The 22,863-nt window shown below is 33.7% G+C and overlaps 3 protein-coding genes across 4 annotated transcripts; 2 read left to right on the forward strand and 1 right to left on the reverse strand.

The window, feature by feature from the left end:
- The first annotated feature begins 9,253 nt into the window (after window positions 1-9,253).
- On the forward strand, window positions 9,254-10,736 carry LOC128191207 (uncharacterized). Its single transcript, XM_052863294.1, has 4 exons — window positions 9,254-9,368; window positions 9,588-9,673; window positions 9,783-9,876; window positions 9,974-10,736. The coding sequence occupies exons 3-4, from the start codon at window positions 9,819-9,821 to the stop codon at window positions 10,498-10,500; spliced, it is 585 nt and encodes a 194-aa protein (XP_052719254.1). The 5' UTR covers window positions 9,254-9,368; window positions 9,588-9,673; window positions 9,783-9,818; the 3' UTR covers window positions 10,501-10,736.
- Window positions 10,737-12,967: 2,231 nt separating this feature from the next.
- On the forward strand, window positions 12,968-15,493 carry LOC128191455 (uncharacterized shell protein 6-like). The gene is made up of 5 exons (XM_052863523.1): window positions 12,968-13,022; window positions 13,318-13,441; window positions 13,678-13,769; window positions 14,644-14,740; window positions 14,960-15,493. The coding sequence occupies exons 1-5, from the start codon at window positions 13,020-13,022 to the stop codon at window positions 15,124-15,126; spliced, it is 483 nt and encodes a 160-aa protein (XP_052719483.1). The 5' UTR covers window positions 12,968-13,019; the 3' UTR covers window positions 15,127-15,493.
- A 518-nt stretch (window positions 15,494-16,011) lies between these two features.
- Window positions 16,012-21,652, reverse strand: LOC128155475 (collagen alpha-1(XIV) chain-like). 2 transcript variants are annotated; one of them, XM_052817192.1, is made up of 9 exons: window positions 21,621-21,652; window positions 21,433-21,477; window positions 20,268-20,315; window positions 19,494-19,872; window positions 19,080-19,270; window positions 18,289-18,399; window positions 17,857-18,027; window positions 17,157-17,290; window positions 16,012-16,153 (listed from the first exon to the last, which is right to left on the reverse strand). In XM_052817192.1, the coding sequence occupies exons 1-9, from the start codon at window positions 21,622-21,624 to the stop codon at window positions 16,055-16,057; spliced, it is 1,182 nt and encodes a 393-aa protein (XP_052673152.1). In that variant the 5' UTR covers window positions 21,625-21,652; the 3' UTR covers window positions 16,012-16,054. The 2 variants fall into 2 exon arrangements, with proteins under 2 accessions (XP_052673152.1, XP_052673151.1); XM_052817191.1 differs by having other exon boundaries at window positions 21,557-21,635.
- Window positions 21,653-22,863: the final 1,211 nt, after the last annotated feature.

Raw genomic sequence — 22,863 nt, forward strand, 5'->3', positions numbered from 1 at the left:
TGTAAGTAATGATGGAAATGTTTTATTGAACTCACATCTGCCAGAAGTTCTCGTCTAGTAACACAGTAGTTTCTTTCTGGTTTATTAAATGACTTGCTAAAGTATGCAATAGGTCTCTCTATTCCATCTTCTATCTGAGATAGAACTCCGCCCATAGCAAATGCACTAGCATCTGTGTCTAACACAAAGGGTAAGTTCAGGTTCGGGTACCTTAAGATAGGTGCTGATGTGAGGGCTATCTTTAGGTTTTTAAATGCTTCGTCACACTGAGGGGTCCAACTGAACTTTTCTGTTTTCTCTGTCAGTTTGTGTAGAGGTCGGGCTATATCTGTAAACTTCTTTATGAATCTTCGATAGTATGAGCATGTACCCAAGAAACTTCGCACATCTGTGACTGATTTTGGTACAGGCCATTCCTTAATTGCGCTTACTTTATCTGGAGAGGTTGATATCCCTTCTTGACTAACTATGTGACCAAGGAAAGCTACCTGGTCTTTGAAGAAATCACACTTCTTCGGAGAAACCTTTAATCCCGCTTCTTGTAATCGTTGCAGTACTGCATCTAGATGATTTACATGGCTGTGGAAATCTTTGGAATAAACAATTATGTCGTCAATATATAAGAGACAAATTTCGAAGTTCAGACCCGCTAATACATTTTCCATTAGTCTCTCAAATGTGGCTGCCGCATTACATAAGCCGAATGGCATGACCTTGAATTGGTAAAAACCATGTGTGGTAACAAATGCTGTCTTTTCTTTATCTTTAGAGTCCATCGTTACCTGTCAGTAACCGCTTGCTAGGTCTAAACAACTAAACCATTGTGATCCTCTTAATGCATCAAGTGAGTCATCTATACGTGGTAGAGGGTATGAATCTTTTTGCGTTACTTCGTTGAGTTTCCGGTAGTCGATACAATATCGAATGCTACCATCCTTTTTGGTTACTAATACGATTGGTGCACTCCAAGCGCTAGATGATGGTTCTATAATTACTGCTTTAAGCATTCTCTGCACTTCCTCTCTTGCTGCTTCTTTCTTATAAAGAGGTATCCGTCTAGGCTGTTGCTTGATTGGTCTTGCGTCTCCTGTGTTAATTTTGTGGGACACAATATTTGTCTTCCCTAGGTCTGTCTTTGATTTTGCGAATACTTTAATGTGCTTCTGCAAAAGATCCCTTACCAATTCTTGTTGTTCCTTAGAAAGTTTCTTGGTACAAGAGTCCCATAATGGTTTCATATAATTTGTAAAGCTTGTGTCTACATCTGGCTCTCTGTTGGTGTCATTCTTGGTTTGTACTTCACTTACATTTGGTTCTATTTCAGTTATAGCTGCAGAAGTATCTTTGTAAATTTTCAGCTCTTGGTCACTAACATTTATTACACGAATGGGTACCTTACATTCTTTGGGTTTTACTAGACATCTTGCAACTAACAATCCAGACTGCTGAAGGTCATGTTTCGTTCCATCTATGAGGAGTTCTTTATCATTTAGATTTGGGTGAACTTTCCCTTCAATTATCATCTCGCTTCTTGGGGGAATAGATAAAGTCTCTTGAATAGAAATTTTAAACACACTACTTTGATCACTGACAGTGTCGCATACTAGCCTCTGGTCACCAAGTGTAAGAGTTCCTTCCCCTAGGTGTAACTGACAATTATGTTCTCTGAGGAAGTCAAAGCCTAGTATCATTTGTGCATCAATGTCAGCAACTATTGTTCTGTGTTCGATTATTTCCCCTTTGATTTTGAATTGTAGTACAGTCTGACCTTCTGGGACAACAAGGTCACCATTTGCCATTCTTAAATTACTATAATTTGGTTCTAACTTTGGTCTCATACATCTGTTTATTTCATAATATTTCTTTGGATCAATGACTGTGATAGACGAACCAGTATCAATGATAGAGTTTATTTTCAAATTGTAAACAAAGACATCAAGTGTTAATGAGTTATTACTTGATCCCTTTATTTCTAAAACTTGTGGCCCTTTTTGTTGTGTAGTTGACGTTAGGCCGCTGGCGTCAACTACTGCACGTTTTCCTGGTTCTCTGGTACTTTGGTCACTACGCTGTTGGTGTGACCCGATTTTCTTTGACTCTTGTTTTTCTCTGCTTCCAGGTGTCGTTGTAGTAACCTACATTCGCTCTTGATGTGACCATCCTTCTTGCAGTAGAAACATGGACCTCTCTTGTTGAATTTTTTTTCTGTGTTCTGGCTGATGAGAGCTATTTGGTGTGCATCATTTCTGATATTTGCATCCATCGGTTCTTCTCTCTGCATCCGTACCGTGATTCTGTTTCGTCTTCCGCGAGCTTGTTGAAATGCCTCATATTCTAATGCTAGTCGTACTGCATCTTCTAAATTTCTAGGTCTCCCTTGGAACACTGACCATTCCATCTCTTGCTCATTTAAACTTTCAATGAACGAATCCTTGGTAATCTGATCGCGGAAATCTAGGGGTGCGTTTGGGTAAGCCATCCTTACAAGTCGCTTGATATCTTGCATCAATTCCGTGATAGATTCATTTTTTCTCCGTACGCGGCTCTTTAACTGTGTCTTGTAAATCTCTTTCTGATTTTCTGGTTCAAATCTTGCCGATAGTGCGGAAATGAGGTGACGAAAACTATATCGATACTCAGGTCTTAGATCACTCAGAACGCTTAATGCCGGTCCCCGTAGACTCGTAGCTAACTCTAGTGCTTTAGTTTCGTCATTCCAGTAGTTGAGTTCAGCGATCATGTCAAAATGTACTATGTAATCGTTCCAATTCATAGTACCATCAAATGTTGCTGGTTTTCTTCCTCTCGGTTCCTGTGTTCGTCTGAATTCAGGTTCCGGTGCTCGTCTTGAGTAGCCATCGTAAGGTACGTCGTGTTCATAACGATCGTGCGTTCTCTCTTGAATCGTTTCAAATGGACGCATGGTTGTGCGAAATTCGTCGTGTCCGTGATTAATAGAACTTCTTGATGTCATTGGATATGACGAACTTGTTCTGGAATAATCATAGTTACGAGGTTCATCGTACGAATTCGGCATAGATGTGGTTCTGTACGGCTGGTATGCGTTGTGCGTATGTTCGTCCTCGTACATGGTATTGATGCCAAAACGCACATTATTTTGGTCTGTCGGTCGCTTATGGTGTTCCGATGGGGCCACTTCGACCTTCGCACTTTCGCCTTTAGGTCGAAGATGCGAGAGTGCGAAGTTGCGAAGGCGAAAGTGCGAGAGTGCGACGGCGAAGGAGCGAAAGTGCGAAGATGCGACGGCGAAGCGCGAAGATGCGAAGGCGAAAGTGCGAAGGTGCGAAGGCGAAGGAGCGATACTACTATCGCTCCCTCGCCTTCGCAACTTCGCACTCTCGCCTTCGCACTTTCGCACTTTCGCCTTCGCCTTTTTTGATAGCATTCAGAAAGTCTCGGTCTATTACATAGAATTTGATGCAGGCACCGTACTCGCAAAGGTTTTCCGATTAATCCATGATATCATTGGTACGCATGCGCTAAGCCATTGTGCTTACTATGAATGTTTATAAATAATTGTTATATACTCCATATAAAATGTAAGGTCCGCCATAATGTATACATATGCACTTCCAGACTCCTGTCACTTACCAGCTGTCTGTTAACCGTAGATCAAACACAGTAACATTCTAATTTCATTATGCGACACTTCTTGCTGATGTATGGATCTAGAGGTGGAGAGCCCCCCCCCCCCCCCCCCCCCGGAAAATTCAATACTTATAACTTCACACATGCAGTAAAGGGAGAGAGAAGGTCCGGATCTCATCCCCCCGGAAAATTTAATTTTATTAATTATATATAATAAAATCTCCAAAATATGTCTCGGAACCCTCCCCCACCCCCGACAAATATAATTATTTATCCACCCCACCCCCTAGAAAAAGTTATGGATCTGCGCAGGCTGTTGAAAATAATTTCTAAAAAGTCCATCGTCTGCCTAAGATGTCCTTTAATACAGTTAAAATTGTCTTTAAACGATAGAGAGCTCCATAATTATAAAAAGGCGAAGGCGAAAGTGCGAAGATGCGAAGGCGAGAGTGCGAAGTTGCGATGGCGAGAGTGCGATAGTAGTATCGCTTCTTCGCCGTCGCAACTTCGCACTCTCGCCGTCGCATCTTCGCACTTTCGCTCCTTCGCCGTCGCACTCTCGCACTTTCGCCGTCGCAACTTCGCACTCTCGTACCTCGACCTAAAGGCGAAAGTGCGAAGGTCGAAGTGGCCCCATCGGAACACCATAGTCGCTTGTCATCACTTGTTGGTTTTACTTGATTTTGTAACAAGTTCATTTGTGATTTCAAAGATTTTATTTCGTCGAGAATCACGCGCAAACTATTTTGCGCACATGGATTTACACTGGTACTATCGCCTATTATGCTGTGGTCGTTATTGTTATTGACCCGTAAAAGAACTTCTCTACTTGGTGTACCATCAATAAATTGTCCTTGTTGAGGTTCTTCAATATGATCGTTTTCCTCCATAACTTCTTCTTCGTTCCTTGACATCGTCGTAATTGTAAACGTGTTGCAGTTTTTAAACAGCTGATCCCACCGCTGCCACCAATGTAACGAACCGAGGGTACGTGTAAACGTTTAAACTTAATTATGGGCCGCTGTTTAATTATTATCTTGCGTCAAGGTTCAAAAAGAATTAACTTTGGTCACAGTTTATAGAAATCGTTGGTTCACTTATTATATTCAACTTGCCGAAACTAAATTAAATACTCCGTATAAAGTTTTACCATTTATTGCAACGAACGAATGGTTCCATATAAAAACACGTATAATTATTACTATTATACAGTACGGTTGGTACAACGTTATTATCTCCTATAAGTATAGCGACGAACCAATCCAGGACGCCCTAATACAAAAGTTATATTACTTTACCGTATTAGCTAAAAGACTTGGTAATGTCAATACATACCACTGTCAAGCGAGTTGCTCTTCACCGTCAACTGGACTTTGCTTTCAAAACACCGTCTTTTTATGCCCTAACTTGTTATGTTTATGCTGAGACGTTGACAACGTCAACGTCATAAGCGTCAACTAACTTGGCGCATTTTATCTCATAATAATTATATGATAACGTTGTACCGACATAAAATACATGACATTTAACATTTTTACATTATAATACAAAATTACCATTCATAAAGTTAAATAACATCAATTATTATCGTTCATTTCGATTGTCATTATTTTGTTATAAAGAGTTTAAATAGTTTTAAACATCGGGCTCAAAGTCCGTAATATACCGCAGGCATGGCGGTTAGTCCGAACGAAAGTAAACAAGTCTGTATTCCAATGGAATAAAAGGATTTATATAACAATGTAAATAAAACAAGTAAGTCACAACAACACACAAATATTTAACACAAATGATGTTATAGTCTCAACCCAGGAATCGTAACAATATGTTAAATATTTAGAAAATGTTGATTCAAACTGGCGTATGCGATTCAAAACCTCAAAATAGTGTCTTTTTTAGGACTTCAATGCCTTTTCTTTTATAGAGTGGGTCTGAGCTCCATATTTTTGTCATTGTCTATATGAGATTTAAAGGAAATCAAACCGATTTCAATCAACAAAAACGTGGAGAGATGACCCACTATGCTTTAAAAATGTCATTTTGTATCCCAACAATTGAACGTTTTAGAGAAATACTACAAGTCCGTCAATTCGTGGCTGAAGTTGCATTTAGCATTTAACAATGATGTTTGTTGTGACTGAAATGGCTCAGTGGTTAGAGCACCAGACCTGAGGTAACATTATATAGCTAGGCTTTTTAGGTTGTGGGTTCGATACCTCCAAAACTTTAGAATTTATTTTTTTTCTTATCGTTTGTTAAAATATTCAAAACTGAATATAGTTAGAAAGCGTGCTTTTGTAAACTTGTAATATAACATCATCTAGTATATTTGGTTGGAATAAAATTGTTTTTTTTTTTTACGACAAAACCAAATGGGCATTTCCGCTATCTTGTTCCCCCATCTTCTTTACAAAAATTGATAACAAAAGAAAGAATGACAAACCTCGATTCTTTCATCAAACACATTATGTAATTAGCAAAGCACACCATGGTTATGTTCACCATAAAAACAAAACCCATCGGTAACAAACTTGTGCATCCTTATTTACTAGAATATTATGAGTAATACATGCAAAATGCAATGGAATGTTCAATTTAAAAGTGTCTCGTATTTGTGCCAACGAAAAGTCACTCTCACAGGGTACAAATTTTAATTAAAAACAATAAAAATTATCATATAACAGTCGATCATATTGGTGCAAACAAAGAGTAAATTTCATTGGCTGCAAATTTAAATTTGTCGAGAATAATCGGCAGGAAAATAAAATTAACAATTATATTCTAGACAAATTATTCATGTTGTTATTAATGAGATATTTAAGTTTTTGATTCGGTGGTTTCTTAATTAACATTGTGATAATTTCCTTCTGAACTCAAAAACACATAAATTCTGTCGGATCTTCTTTAATAGGAAAATAAGTTTGAAACTGACCAAGGTTGAATTCTTTTTCGAATTAAAATGAAAACACATTGACACATTATGTTTAAATAGAATTGCAGAATGTACCATTTTTATTTAAATATTTTCAGATTTGATCGTCATTCTTTTTCCGTCTGTTATTCATATTTTACAGTGTATTGAATGAAATTAATTTTCATTATTTTCCATTATATGCTCGTATGCATATGAACATGTTAAAATTTGCATGCAATTTCGAAAGTATTGCTCGGTATTGAGACTATTTCATTCAATAATTAAAATAAATGTAACAAGTCCTTACAACATGCTAGTTCCGAAGAAAAAACAAACAGTTTTCATGAATTCATATTTTATTTGATATTGCACTACTGTTTGAACCAACAGAAAGATAACTAACTTATGTATTGCAACAAAATGCTAACTTGTATCAAAACTTTCTTTCCTCTGAACATATAATGTTGCATATTACATTTATAATATATATATATATATATATATATATATATATATATATATATATATATATATATATATATATATATATATATATATATGAAAAAAATCACAACACCGAAATAAACTCAACTAGTTTCATTTTGAATCATCAGGAGTTTGAAAACATGTTGCTAAGTTACACAAATACACATACATAAGAATACATATTTCTTATTGTGACGTCATAAAACGCTAGTATTATGTTACGTTATGTAGCCGAATTGATTATGACGTCATAATATAAAGATATACATTAAGTACGGGAAAATAAAATTCTCCATACAAATAATAGAAATATATAAAATAATTACGGGAAACAGTTTTTATCTGATACATTATATAATTATTAGGCATTTAAAACAGGTCTATATTTGTTGATAAACAGTTTTTCTTTTGCCTCACGTTCTTTTTCTGTGGTATCCCTCAGAAACTTGTAAAAAGGAAAAACGGTAAAATTAGGAGTTTTATTCCTTGCACAGTTCCTTATATGTTCACTGACGGACGTACATTGGTATTTAGGTTCCCTGATTTGTTGTCGGTGCACGGTCATCCTGTGTCTCAAGGTGTCTCCTGTCTGACCGATATAATTTTCACCGCAACCAGCGCAACGTATGACATAGATAAGGTTTGAACTGGTGCATGACATGGAGGTTTTGATGGAAAAATCGCTTCCGGTTTTAAAATGAAATGTGGATCCTTCTGTCAGATATGGGCATGTACTACATCTGGGTTTGTCGCATTTTCTGATGATGGGTGGTTCCTGGATTTTACTGGAAAACGATGCTCTGGTAAGAATACATTTAAGAGAAGGGCTTTGTCGTTTACTTTTGATGATATGTGAAGTATCTAATATTTTCTTCATGTCTTGATCCTCCTCTAGGATAGGTAGGTTATTTCTAATGATGTTGAACATTTCTGGATTTCTAGGGTTGTGCGTTGAAACGTATGGTATAACATTTTTGACGGGTTTAATTTTAACTAAAAGAAGGTCCTTTCGTTCATGGGATTTGGCTTTGTTAATTCCGTTTTGAATCAGTTGTGTGGGATAATTTCTTTGAAGTAGTAAATCTTGTAATTCTGTGAGACGAAAGTCTAACATATCTGTATCGGAGATTATTGTGCATAAACGCCTTGCTAAATTGTAAGGAATATTATTCCTAGTGTGTCGAGGGTGGGACGAGTCAAATAAAAGATATTGCTTAGTATCCGTTATTTTGTAGAAAACATCCGTTATTATCCGGTCTTCTTTTTTGAGTACCATAACGTATATATATATATATATTAACAATAACAAAACGCTTCTATATCTATAACATTTGTTTTGTGAACTCAGAAATTTATGCTCTTGATTTAATTTTCATAACTAAATTGACTGCATTTAATTTTTATTTGTAAATTTATTTCATTTTTTTAATGGAGTGACGTCAGCAATGCTACAAATTCAGAATCAAATAAAATTAGGGAAGCAATGTACTTAATAAGAAGCTTTGAATTAGGCTGTGCATGCTCCAAGTTGTCATTAAGATAATGACTGTGCTAATTAGAGTGCACTTGCCGTAATTAACACATAATTTACTGCAAGGGTGTCCTTAATACGATCCTTGGGTTACCAGGGTTAATCATAATGTTAAATAACTGACAAACAGACGTGTTTTGGAGGCCCAGGTCAAATATTTTGGGGAACATTTTGTATTTATATTAGTTTGCATGATAATCACGTTCGATTGAGTATATATACATGTAAGATGGACATGATGGTTTTAGAGGATAAAAACAAAACAAGATGGTAAGTACTTAGACATAACGTTATGAATGTAAATTAATTTTTCAATGATTTTTATCAATGACTGAAATAACGAATCATACTAATGAAGCTTTTTATCTTTCTTCTTGGAAGCTGTAATCTTATCACTTACACCCTCTTATTTGTTTAATTTTTTTTGGGGAGGGGGGGGGGTATCAATATGTTGATATTTTTTCAAATAGGTTTAAATGATATGATAAAAATGTGTTATTTGTCAAACTATTTTTTAAAACAAGAACCGGTTTAAATATCTTTGCAGGGATTATATTTAAGCAATCTTTGAATTACAGATTTTTCTATACCTTTGAAAGAGTCTGTGTAATTTTCCCCTTAAATATCGGGAAACGAAATTGCTTTTATATCATTTTTTAACATAAACGTGACCGTGACTAAAAATCTTCTCTTTTTTCCAGAATATACTGGGTTTTGCCAAATATCTTTGTGGCATCATATTTATTCAAATATTGAGTGCAAGATGGGTCGAAAGCTGTACGTGCAGTAATGCGACACGAGAGGAAAAATTTTGTGACAGCGATTATAGTATATTTTAGTTATGATATCTTAATCGCACATTGAATTGATGAATAAGTTTTAGTGCAGCTAGTTTATTTTCTGTTCCTAGCTTGTTAAATTTTCATTTTACTTGAAATAGTTTAAGAACCAGATAAAGGTTTGTGCACACTATGATAAAAAATAAACAGTTGACAAATGATCAAAAAAGTTTTGTTGTAAGTTTGTAACAATTGTTTATCATTGTAGCTGTTATTGGGAGATTGATCGGTCGTTTTGTGACCCCAGGGGTACAGAAGAATATCTTTGTTATTCAAGTGCAGTTCCATATCAAGGTATATTTTTTGTACAAATTCAAACGTTTTTCATCTTGTTATCTATATCAAGAATGGCGAACTTAACCTTCGTTGCTAGAACATAGGATAATATTATATACATTTATAGGGATCTGGTCCAAAATACATTGAACTTGAAAGTCCCATGGGTATATTCAAGTGTGGAACCGTGTTAGATGTTGGACAAGACTACATACTAGCAGGTAAAGGACTAGTCAATGAGTTTTTGTTGTTGAAATGAATGCATAAAGGTACTATAATTTGTATAAGTATTATCATTTGTTCCTTTATGTTTCAAAGGCAAGATCAAAAGTGGAATCAGGGGAGAACTTAGTGTTTGTTCATGGCAAGAAAAATGGTCCGAGTGTCCTTTCCTCGTTAGGTGGCGCCTACTGCAAAAACAAATCACATGTAGAAGTCAGCGAGTAAAATCACAAGACAACCACATCAGTCTGACTCAGAATGAAAACACATTGTATCCGAATCATCAACAGAACCACATGTCTGCACCAGAGCATCAAATTCCACTGCCAGAACAAACATCAAACCATATACCAGCGCCAGAGCATCAAATACCACCAGCAGACCAAACGTCATACCAAATGTTCCAAATATCACACCCCAAAAACCACATATATCCCTCCCGAAGTCATAGGCGACAGCCTCAAAGCTTCATGGACAGAATGATGATGGAGAATCACTTAGGTATGTCTGACCCACAAGAACACATGGACTACATAGGAGGGCGTGGTCGAATGACCATGTACGGGTATGGATTAAGTGGGGGATCGGATTTCTACAGCCATTTTCAAGAATCGATGGACTAATTGCATTAAAGGCTTCATACGTTTGTGGTGATACAATTTTGCAATACAGCCTCGTTTGTTATCAGTAACACATCATCGTTGGTTTTGTGCTCTTTGTTTTTTATAAATGTGTTGTAACTCATTTTTTGATTATTTGTGTTCTATTGACAATATTCTGTTGAATTTTGTGACAACAATATACATGTTGTGTTGTTGAAATTTATTATGAGAGAGAGAGAGAGAGAGAGAGAGAGAGAGAGAGAGAGAGAGAGAGAGAGAGAGATTTTATAAAATAGTAGCAACATGAATAAAATGAATAAAGTTAGAAATCGTTTTTTTATATTTTGAATTTTGAGTGAAGTTCATTCCAATATCTACCATTTACTAAGTTGCACCATCAAGTATATAATAATTGCATTGTTTTTATGGACACTAATCATACTGTCTGTAAGTAATTGTCTCTATATATTATCAACAGTGATAAATTACATGGATCTATTCATAAAATGAACTTTGATTTTAAAGGTATGTATGTATAGGTCTAGATCTTTTTTATTTCCAAAATTAACTCGTAAATTGTACTTTAATTTTCATACATTCTTCTTTGATGAAATTATTAAAAATACCGGTATATTTAAAATCTTAAAAATGTTTGAAATTAAATTTTACAATTTCAAAAATCTCTCTAGCACCAAATTGTAAGATTGATATAACTTGTCATTAACATTTTGACTAAGGACAAATTACAATAAAATTTCGCAAGTTCATCAATGATGTTTTGATAGATTAAAAAAAATCATTGATCAAAATGATTGATAACGCATGTCATATTTTGTGTATTCTATCATGAAATTGATCTGGAGACAAAAGTTGTTAAATGAATACACTGAACTGCAAAACACATTCAGCAGTGAATATTTGTGATGATGAAATCAGTGTTAGAAAAATGTTTATCAAAACGTTTAAAAATGGACGTGTTTTACCAAGTTGACAGTCTTAAGTTATGCTTGAAGACAACTTCACCTTTGAGAAATTGCTTTGTTTTGTACAAATTTCCTGGTAACTAGTTAATCTGTCATTAATAGCAATAGAGTCATTAACATGACTTATTTTATCTAATTTATATGATTATTGACAAACCTATATGCAACCTTACAGTCTAAAAATAGTTTTATACTTCACGACATCATATTTAAAATAAATAAAGTTTTAATTTTTTAATCTTTTTTGATACAGTGATAGAAATTTATTAAAAACGCAAAATAAAATTTGATATTTTGCTATGAGTTTGCACGATAGATAAGTTGGGGTATCTTTAGAGTAAATAACGAAATCTAATTTACGTCAGCCCTTATGATAAACTCAAGGTTCTAAATCAATGTTCTAGAAATGAATTAGAAAATAGTATGTCAATGATAAGGCAGTTTCATAATTACCGTTATTTTTCAGTAAAAAAAAATGCATACCCGTACAGTACATAAATCTCGTGCAAGCTTTTTTTTTTAAGAAGACGAACACAATTGCAAGCATATTTTCTCTGTGATTGAGTCTTTAAAAAGGGATGCAACTTTAATGTACATGTATTTGTTGCTATAATTTATTATGGACATGTTTTAAAGGCGATTATCATAGCATAATAAAACTTATTTCTAAAATTGGATTAAGTGTCTTTAAGATTTATCCTCTCTTGACAACTGGCCACAGCCTATTAGGGTTTATTTTCCACTTTATTGAATAATAGTTATTTTGTGCTTCTATAACTTTCTATTCAACGTTCGTAAGAAGAAATATAAATTAGTACTACGCTTTGTACAATAATTTTAAAAAATACATCAAATGGAATACTTACATGTATGAATCATTAGATTTCGTGGTGGATACATTTTTTCGTGCGTACCTCTCATCCACAAATTAACATTTCACAGTATCGTTTCATTAAGTTTATCGTGAAATCCATCTTTTTGTCTTTTACTATAAATACAATTGTATAATTGAATTGAAAATTTAACAGATTGCATTGCTAGAGATTTTTTTTATAATAAAAATTTTAAAAGATGAAATAAAAGAGACGGAAGTAAATTAAGCACCATTTCATAAAAAAAAGAAAATGGAACAATTTTGCATTTCATCATCAAACTAATTCTATTTGATAAGAAACGAAGAAGATTGATGTTGATTATGATTATTTCATAATTGATGAAAAAACGTGTATACACTCATGCACGGAAGGGTTACAAAATTCTTTAAGTTCACTTTTTATACATATAAATCTCTTAATTTCATAGCAATACAAAGAAAATATGACGGATGCTTTATGCCAACCATAAATAAAGATGGTAAAAGGTTTACAAATTACTTATTAGAGAGAAAGAGTACAGCCTATAAATTCAAACTGTCTACATGAGTGATTTTATAAGGTGTGGTATAAAATCATAACCGTCCATAAATTCTATCACATATCATTGCATACATATATAAGCTCTTGAAAGCGACTACTACGCACAGATTATAAGTTTTCGGAAATTTATCAACATCTTAACATGGTAAGAAATAACCTTTTTTGCATTGAAAATTATTATCAGTGTTATCCCCTCATAAACATTGAAATTTTTAAAAAATAAAACAATTGCTAAAAACATATATTAAAGTCTTTTACTTTAATATATGTGTGTATCCAGGGTTTCTAAAAGCGATTTATGAAACAAAACTCTAGATATACCAGTTCAAGTTCAGGTCAGATTACTAAAATCAATATTGGAAATAGTTATGAAAGGGAGATGTTTAAACATTTTTTCTCATTTCTAAATTTTTTTTATACTGAACCCATTTTGTTTTTAGAGATCAATCCTGAGTATGGTTTACCTTTGTGTGCTGGTTGGTTTATCATCAATGATCACACAAACTCTTTGCTGCAAGTGTCCGACACTTACCCGGGAGCAGCGATTCTGTAACAGTGACTTCAGTCAGTATGATTATATAGAATTTATACGTGTTATGGAAAGATCTTATGGATGTAAAGGATACTTACAGTGATTTTAATGAGTATATTAACTTAATTATGATTCTTAATCCTAGTTTTCTAAAAAAAAAAAAAAAAATAAAGATGCTTATATTATCGCTCAATTCTCTATTAAATGATATTTTTAAAATTAAATCATAGCGCATTCTCACAAGTTTTTCTCATGTTAATACTTCCAGGTTTGGTTGGGAAGCCAGTAGGGAAATTCTTGACCAATGATAAGAACTCAACCGTCCATGTTATTCAAGTTCGCCTCTTCAATCACTTACCTGTAAGTCACTGCCTTTGTTATTGATTTAATGAATAAGAAATCATTCTTTGAGTATTATGATAATTTTGGTAGGGGTGTGGCCAAAGCCAATAAAGCCCGAAGGGCTTTATGATGTATTTGATCACGCCCCGACCGAAAATATTACCTAATGATATTCAAAGATCGATTCCTTAATACTTTTTACGATTAAATATTAGAATACTAATTATGCAACTTCACTTGCGCCCCAACTTCATTTAAATTCATTGGACAATACAGTACAAATCGTTTATCACAGACAAAGACACTGGAAAATGTACCTATATATTGATTAATAATGAATAACTATTTTCTTTTCGATGTTTTCTTATGTTAATGCCATCTTATTATGACAAATCATATTGTATAAAATATATATGTGGAGTGTTATTTAGATAAATGTATAATTTCATTGTTTGTATTCAAATTTTAACTTACCATAAAGGTATATTATTCCCCCAAATCATCACAAGTCTGCTAAATATACTGTTTTAAACTTAAAATTCGAACACCTGATCGTTCAACTCTCTAAGCCTCAATTTTTAAAAAGAAAACAATTAAACCTATTTCATATTGTAACGATTTTGAATGTTTCCAATAACATACACATGCAAGACCCAATAATTCATGTATCTAACTGAATAACGTTGACCGATGTACGAATGAAAAAAAAAGGCAACAAATCTTAATCCTTTGGTTGTACGTTGCTGAAAGTCGTCCTAAACATGTACATGCGATTATTATATTCTATATATTAAAAGCGTGTATATAATGAACGATTATTTGGCGTGTATGTTAAAGAGGAACTGTCAACTAAGCATTACCTTTAATAATTATTATTTATTCTGTTTTATAGTTAAATGTAGGTCCACACTACATTGAATTAGAAAGTCCAATTAGCCAAACAGGGTGCGGGATACAGTTGGAGATTGGACACGACTATGTTTTTAACGGTATTTTATATATACATACACTAACGTTTGCTTTTAGAACCATTTGATCACGTATCTTGCTTGTTTCTTCACAAAACATTACTAATATATAGAGGTACCTTGTTGGCATGCTCTCATTCTTGCAAAAATGGACACTTGACGAATCAAACGTATCTAAAATTAACAATTGAAACAGCAATGTACTGAAAGATAGATAATAAGATTTTTTTTCTTTTTCAGCTATTTTTCTCGGGGGAATCAGAGGGAAAATAACAAAATGTGGATGGAATGAGAAATGGGCGGAGGTTCCGGAAGTGTTGAGAAGACCACTTTTAATGAATTCAATTCCTTGCCCTGAAGTGTTAAACCCTGCTCAAATTGAGGCCTTCTTTGATTATCATAACTAGATTATTTTAAACTAACTTGTTTTCCATTGCTTTGTATTGTAAAAATTGTGTTGTTGTTGTTGTTTTATTTTAAATAATTTATTTGATTTTTGTACAAAGAATGAGTTATCTATCTTTGATCAGTTTAAAAAGAATTACTAGATGCATAATGTAATCTTTTTTTAGCATATCAAAATAGTCCAAATCCTGCACAGAATTTAGTTAATTATGACAATATGTTTACTAGTTATATTCTTTTACATGTTATTTAGTGATACAGTATTTGTCATAGGGTAAAAATGTATTAAAATGGGTCCAATAGATTATTTTGTTTACATCTACTTAAACTTATGCAAATATTCTTTCGCTGTGTTCTTCAAATTTTGAATCCGTCTTATTAAATTGTGATTTATCTCTTTATCATTCTTTATCATAAATAAAACAAATTCCATAAAATGTAGACTGAAATTCAAAAGATGAGTAATTTCATTTTTTATGCAAACATCTTAAATATTTCTGTTTCCACCTTTGAGCTTTTTTCAGTATAGATACGTGTATGACAGAAATTCCGCTCTTAAATTTCTATAATATATTGAAATATTTTAGTTGTATTTCAAACATTTAAATTACCCTTTTGAATTTCTTTAAATATTTTTTAGAATATCAAAACATCAAACTTGGTAAAATGCCTTTGATGGAAAAGGGTCCGTCTTGTCGAGATATCGTTTAGAAAATCAAGCAATTAAACGATATGATTAAGACAGTTTTAGTTTTGGCAAGTAAACAATATTTACCAAAAAACATTTGAAACGGTTACATATTTGTAGATGCAAAATTTAAGAGAATTTGAGGAACATAGAAATTCCTTTCTCAACAATCGTTTGGCAAAAGTTAGCAGAAAGAAAGTTGAAAGAAAAACAACTTTAATGCAAAATGATCATGTAAATCGTCAAATTCCAAGGTACGTCTTTAAGCATGCTCTGTCGTGACAGCAAAAGATTTCCCCATTGCTTTGAACAAAATCCTTCATTATCTCGCAATCGTCTTTCTGTGAAATTATGTAATATAGTAATAATTTTCAGTCTGACATACATCCATACCAGTAGATCAGCAATTTGTCCGAGATAACCATTGATTAATTACTAATTTTTTTTCAAAATAAATATGATATTTTATCTTTCATTTATAATGATTGTTCACAGAAAAATAATTCAAGAAAATTGTATGACAGTGTTTGAATAGAAAAATAAACTTTTATATTCGTATTGATACAGGTAAACGATATCTTAGCCACTCAGAAAATACAAAAATTGACCTTATTTTGTAAAACACTATCACTTTGGACAAATCATCAGTTTCCTTAAGATATATTTCCTTTAAACGAGCATTGCGCATGTACTCGAAATCGATACCAAATGCATCTTCGCCAAAAATAAAGTACTATGAAACCCTGGATAGTATAAGGTATAATTTAATATCAAAGTACTGATAGTACTGAAAAGCGCTAAACCAGCTTCTGTATGTATATAACAGATATATGTATATAAAATTTCAGCATCTGTATACGCACTCCATTTCCTAATCACTGCATGGCAGTCCCTTCAATGATGTATGTAAGCCCCGTACATTAAATTCACAAAAGTCCGTACATTAGATTCACAATAGCCCGTGCAGTTATGTGCATAACCCCCTGAAACTGATTCCCTAACCAGTTTAAATGATGTATACTTCTGCTCATAGAGGGCGGTTATTCGATTCACCGGAAGTAGAAGTCTAACGACAATAAAGCGCTGAGTTATGCTTAGTGCTTTAAAAAGAATTATGTTGCGTCGTTAGTACTAAATATATGTTGTATAAACCTTCATAAATTGTCACATATTTTACCAAAAATATCATATAAATAGAAGTGTAAAAGAAATATGTTGCACCGTTAGCAACAAATAAATGTATAAATAAACCCTTTACCTCATAAAGTATCATACATCTTGGTATAAACATCATATAAATTGAAGTGTAACCATAATATATACTTACAGTAACTGTTGTCTTACCCGTATACAGTGCGTGCTGAATTGTCTCCCCGACACAGACCGGACCATGCAGACTTCATCGAGTCCACATCTCTGGTCCCAAACACAGGTAAGATTTTCATCACACGTCGGACAGACGGTTGTGTTAGGAGACCCTTTGAAAATAAACGCTGCTTTCAATGAATACATATAAACAGAACCAGTAAAAGAAAGAAATACAAAACTCTGTACCAAACATTATAAAATGATTGATATAATTAGTTTTTATTAAAAAGAAGTACCAAAAAAGCTTTCCCAATTTGATAAAAATATCAATTTTGCTTGTTAATTGTTGCATACTTTTGTCAATCTTTCAGTAATAAAACTGCGGATCGGTGTGATAACAAGAAAATAAACTATTTGAGATCCTGTCTGTAAATCAGTTTATCCCCGACCGGCAGTATGAAGATTCCTATGCATATAAATATTATCCAGGCTACTTTATGGATTCTGAAGCCAATATACATTGAATCATATTTACCAAAATATTTCTTAAATTGTTACGCGATCAAAAAAAAAGGAACATGGAACAATAAAACTAGTGTTTCAAAAGTGGGCAGCAAATAAAAATACAAAGTAAGAAATATTTAACGATGTTGTTTTAATGCAAAAGCATATGATTGGTATCAGTTGGGACCCTTTTCAATTAGAAATTTGCTGAAAACCAACATTCAAACCCTACCCGATGTTGTCAATGTAGTTGGTATTGTTGCTGTTGTTGTTGTTAATGTTGTCGTTGTTGTAGGCGGCCTTGTTGTTGTTAATTTTGTAGTTGTTGTAGGGGGCTTTGTAGTTGTTAACTTTGTTGTTGTTGGAGTTGTTGGACTAGTTTTAGGAGGAGTCGGTGAGCCTCCTTTAAAAAAAGAGACGAAAATTTCAGAGAAAAGTTCAATTATGTTGCAAAATAACCTAGTATATTTCAATGTTAAAGAATTGCCAAAGTAAATTATAAAAAAAAAAGGATTATGCCCAAATGCAATTACCTGTTCATTTGTCCAAAAAGCTTTTTACGTATAATGCTAAGACTATAAACAAAATTATTGTATTCTTGTAATTGCAACAGTTATAGATTCTTTTGTAATTAACAGTGTATAGTATTTATAATAATACAAACCGTTACAGTATCCACAAAAATGAGGGCAGTTTGTCTTAGCCCATGCTTCATATGGCGCAAAACAGTACGTGGAGGGGAATTGAAAGCAGTTGTCAACCTTGTCGATGCAGACTTCAAACCAGAAAGTAAAGATAGAACTTATGAAAGCATTTTAAGTATTGTATCATGAAAGCTAAAGGTTTTCTTAGTTTACCTCGTATAAAGTATTAATTTAATACACTGCTTCCTCTGCTAAATTGAGTCAGAAGTCAATGAAGTTCATTACATAGGAGTCACCTCACCCTAACATAAACCTTTTTTTTTTATAAGTTATCAGTTTAAAGATAAAATCATAAAACAAAGCACCATTAAAAGACGTGGAGAGAAAACATTTCGTCAATGAGACTTTGCTTAGTGTTTATTCTGAGAGTTACATTAAAATAAGTTACAGGAACAATGTAATAAAGAAACAGAAACAAATCGAAGACAGTAAGATCTTCCGTTGAAGATCTAAATAATTGGGGGAAAACGGTAAGTTCTTCCGTTAAAAAGGAAGATATTTATAGAAGAGAAAAAGAAACAAATCAATGACTGTAAGGTCTTCTGTTAGCTGAATAAGAAACTTTAACAAGGGACAAAGAAAAATGGAAGGGTCCTTTGTTAGAGACGGGTATCCTTCATTAGGAAACGATAAAACAAAAAGATGGACTTTCGTTAAAAAACGGAAAACCCTTAAAAGATTGAAAAGAAAAAAAGATGACAATGATGGATTGCTTGTGGAGAGTAGTTGTTACATAAGAAATGACACTTACGTAAATCTGCCTGATGACAAGTCACGTTAGTGAGAAGATTTTGGATAGAATTTAGAATATCGAAGTCTTGGACCTTAAATACGTGGCTCGAATCGCTGGCAATGGCGTTCAATTCAGTGTTGGACACGGAGCTACCAATTCCAACAGCAATAACCTCCACCCCAGAGGCATTCAAAGCCTTAGCTTGTATGCTGAAAAGTGGTGTGGTTTGGGAATCTTAACAATTACTAGCTTTTAAATGCAAAATGAATTCGAAATAAGATATATAATAGTAAAATTCAGATTACATTTACATGTGTTTAAATCAAATTTTTTTATGTGCTTCGATCGAGGCAATAACCTTTCTTCCTTTCCATCATTTGCGGTAATTCAATAATCTGTAAGTATTTGTAATGTAACCAGTACGGTAAATACCGGGTGTTTGTACGGTCCGCTGAATTGCCGTCGGTGAGCACGATGACAATTTTCTCGGCGTCTGGTCTCCCACCATGCTGGGGCTTAAAAGAGACTCTGTGTGCATGATTGAGAGCCTTGTCCGTATAAGTTTGCCCCGTATGGTAGATGACCTTATGGATACCGTGCACCACGCCCGATACAGTTGAGTAGGTATTCAGGAAAAACTCGTTGTGGACTGTTGTTGAAAACGTGACAACGCTGAATTGGGCGGCGTCTGGTCCGACGTTGAACTGGTTGACGAAGTTTTCCACAAATTGGACCTGCTTCTTAAAGTTGGCGGGCCCTTCACTGCTGGATGAGTCCAAAAGGAACACGATGTCCATCTTAGACTTGCATCCTGTAAAAGTCAATGGTTCAATACTTCTTGTAGAATCTATTTCAGTGAAGGACTTGGTATGATAATATTCAAAATATTGACTAGGAATTTTTAGACGTGTTTGGTCACGTTGAAAATTTGAAAGTCATACCTTTCTTATTTTTTCTTGTGTAACAACTGAAAGTTTCATCGAAATCGACCAAAGTGTTTTTAAAAAAGGCAAGAGAAAAAGAATAATAACAAAAGAAAGGAAATATAGCAGTAACAGTTAGGTCTTCCGTAGAAACTTAACAGAAGCAGAGGAAAAGAAACCAAGCTATAGCAATTAGGACTTCCTATGAAATGGAAGACCTTAATTAACAATGCGTTGGGTTAAAATATAAATACTCTAATGATACAAAGTAAAACATAATCACCTTCTGAAGGAGGCCGACGCAGATTGTCAACAAGAAAACAAGTACATCCTGTTAAAATAAGGAAAAGAATATCAATTAGACTTTTTTCAAGAACACAAACAAACATCCTTTTTACAATCAGAAAAAAGTGGATACAAAGCAAAATAAAAACCCATCAAATACTTAAGTAACAAATATGAAAATAAACATGTGACTTATGCAACATGTACTAATTGATAAATAAGAAGGGTAAACAAAGTCATATAAGGAGATTATACATTATTATGGCAATGTTTTAAAAAAATGGTTCAGAAAGTTTTGAATACTAGTAGCTAGAAATGAACTATTCAAAAAATTTCTGTCCCAATTTGACTATCATCCCCATTTACATATTGCGTTCATGCAAAGATTTTATTTAAATCAAGAGTAAACAAGCATCAACATTACTAAAAAAATAATGGTTTATGAAACATAAATTGTCCGAACCCATTGTAAACTTGCACAGTATTTTTAAGGAAAATACTTGAAAAACAAAAATCGTGATTGATTGATGATAAGACAAGGTATGACAATATTATTCCAATTGAACGTATAGATAGCTAGCTGACAATCTAACCAACTGCGATACATTATCAGAAACAACATAAAAAGGGCTAAGGTTAACTTTGTCTAAAGTATGTTGCACAATGAAGGTGTCAAAACCACCCTTAACCAAACTGTCCTTACCTTGTCCAATTTTGTATGCACACAGCTAGTTTATCTTGTTTCCCTAGATTTTCTTGAACGCCATAGCATGTCGAAGAGGTCAAAGTACTCATCTTCTTATAATCGTTCAATCCATTAACTATATAGACACCATATGTGGAATAATGTCGATCCTTTCTTTTGTTACGTTTCAGATTGCAAGATTTTACGTATACTAACAAACACACTGGACAATAAGACCATGCCTCACAATAATCGTTTATAAATAAATTACCCCCCCCCCCCAAAAAAAAAAAAAAAAAAAACCAAACACAATTTTCTTAAAAATGGCATGCATGAGAGAAAATGCCCTCAGACACAGTGGTTGTTCTTAAATGATAATCATAAGTATAATCATTTGTCTACTACCCCTTTCCTGATAAAGGTCTCCGGTCAGACAAATATTTGAGGGAACGGTGTTCAAAATGAGCAAGCAGCTTACCTGTAATATACAGTGAGGTCACCAAAAGGATACCAAAGTGGGGCCCTGTAAAATGAACAAATTACAACTGTGAAATCCATGCATTAAAAATAACCTATATCATAGACTGTAGAGCTCAACGTACGTTTTACCATGATTGGTCTCTCATAACGACAACAGAAAGGAATATAGATAAAATTTATGTTCACCCATTGAATTGGTATACCATGCAACGGTCTTATCTGACTGATACTTACGTAGGTAGCATTGTCATACCAAAGAGATATTTTTTTATTTGTGAGTTAAAGGTAATTCGCAGTAAATTAAATACTAGGATGCAAAATATTGTAAATATATATAATTCACGCGTTCATAGCAAAACAATATCAATCACTCATCAATTTGTTATTTGTTTGTTATGTGTTAATTTTTTTATTCTTCATTTTAATAAAGGTAGATTCGCTGTGATTAACGACTCTGAACATTTTTAAAGACCTGAGTCATGAATTTTGTTTCACTCCATGTCGATACCATTTATCAGTCTAAATACCAAAACTGTGTATTGTGATAAACATTTACCATACAATAGAGCTCAAACTGACGTCCTCTACAAATACTAAGCGATACAGTGAAAAGGGAGATAGTGCAAGAGATGTGTATTTGGTTTTGGGGTTCAGACAGGTTATCGATTTCGTAGTGATATCACGTGGGTACAATATCAGCTACCTGTTTGAATTTTACGACATGGAAAGTAAACTTTGTGAAGTTTCAACACTGGATGTATTGACCCCCCTTCGAAGGTTTACTTTCAAAATGGCAACTATGTGGATAACTGAAACCTATAACTTTTGATATTTCGGTAAGATATGTCGTTTGTACATACAAAACACCTTAAATATTGTTACGAAAGAAATTCAAGATGTTTAAAAGACAACCCGGTAGTATGTCATTAAAGGGTTAAAAAGAAGGACATTATATAAATGCATTTAAACACGATGGAAGAATTTCCCCCCAAAAATGAAGTCATTTTGTTCAACCTGTTATACTGAGGAATGTATTTTTCATTTAATAATCTTTTTCTACGTTATAATCGCTCTTTTCTGTAATCATTTTGTTTTTTATATATATTTAAATCAGGTTAGCACTTCGTCATGAAAACACAGAATGGTTAGCAGTGAGATCTTTTTCCTGGCTATTGGAGTGGTCATATTTCTGGTGGCACTTATTATGTGTTTAAAAGGTTGCAGCAGAGAGACGTGCAGGGACTTCTGCTCTATATGGTGTGGATGTATCTTGTCATTCAGAGACTGTGCCTGGTGTCGAGAAAGATTGTTCTCGAACTCGAGCAATGCAAACCGAAGAGGTCATGGCGCAGATGGCGTAAGCACAATTGGCGATGACAATCCTGGAATCTATAATGTCAGTTTTGAACCTCCGTCCTATGAATCTGTG

The sequence above is a fragment of the Crassostrea angulata genome, chromosome 7, assembly GCF_025612915.1.
Source record: "Crassostrea angulata isolate pt1a10 chromosome 7, ASM2561291v2, whole genome shotgun sequence".
In the NCBI taxonomy this organism is placed as follows: domain Eukaryota; kingdom Metazoa; phylum Mollusca; class Bivalvia; order Ostreida; family Ostreidae; genus Magallana; species Magallana angulata.

What these genes read in the sequence shown, in the direction of transcription:
- LOC128191207 (XM_052863294.1), top strand. Translation starts at nt 9,819, where the DNA reads ATGGGTATATTCAAGTGTGGAACCGTGTTAGATGTTGGACAAGACTAC. An exon ending in ACAAGACTACATACTAGCAG is followed by an intron (nt 9,877 to 9,973) that starts GTAAAGGACTAG and finishes TATGTTTCAAAG; the next exon opens with GCAAGATCAAAAGTGGAATC.
- LOC128191455 (XM_052863523.1), top strand. An exon ending in ATTCTGTAACAGTGACTTCA is followed by an intron (nt 13,442 to 13,677) that starts GTCAGTATGATT and finishes TAATACTTCCAG; the next exon opens with GTTTGGTTGGGAAGCCAGTA. An exon ending in GCCTCTTCAATCACTTACCT is followed by an intron (nt 13,770 to 14,643) that starts GTAAGTCACTGC and finishes TCTGTTTTATAG; the next exon opens with TTAAATGTAGGTCCACACTA.
- LOC128155475 (XM_052817191.1), bottom strand. An exon ending in GACCTCACTGTATATTACAG is followed by an intron (nt 20,316 to 21,432) that starts GTAAGCTGCTTG and finishes TTATTTTAACAG; the next exon opens with GATGTACTTGTTTTCTTGTT. An exon ending in GCGGACCGTACAAACACCCG is followed by an intron (nt 19,271 to 19,493) that starts GTATTTACCGTA and finishes ACCACTTTTCAG; the next exon opens with CATACAAGCTAAGGCTTTGA.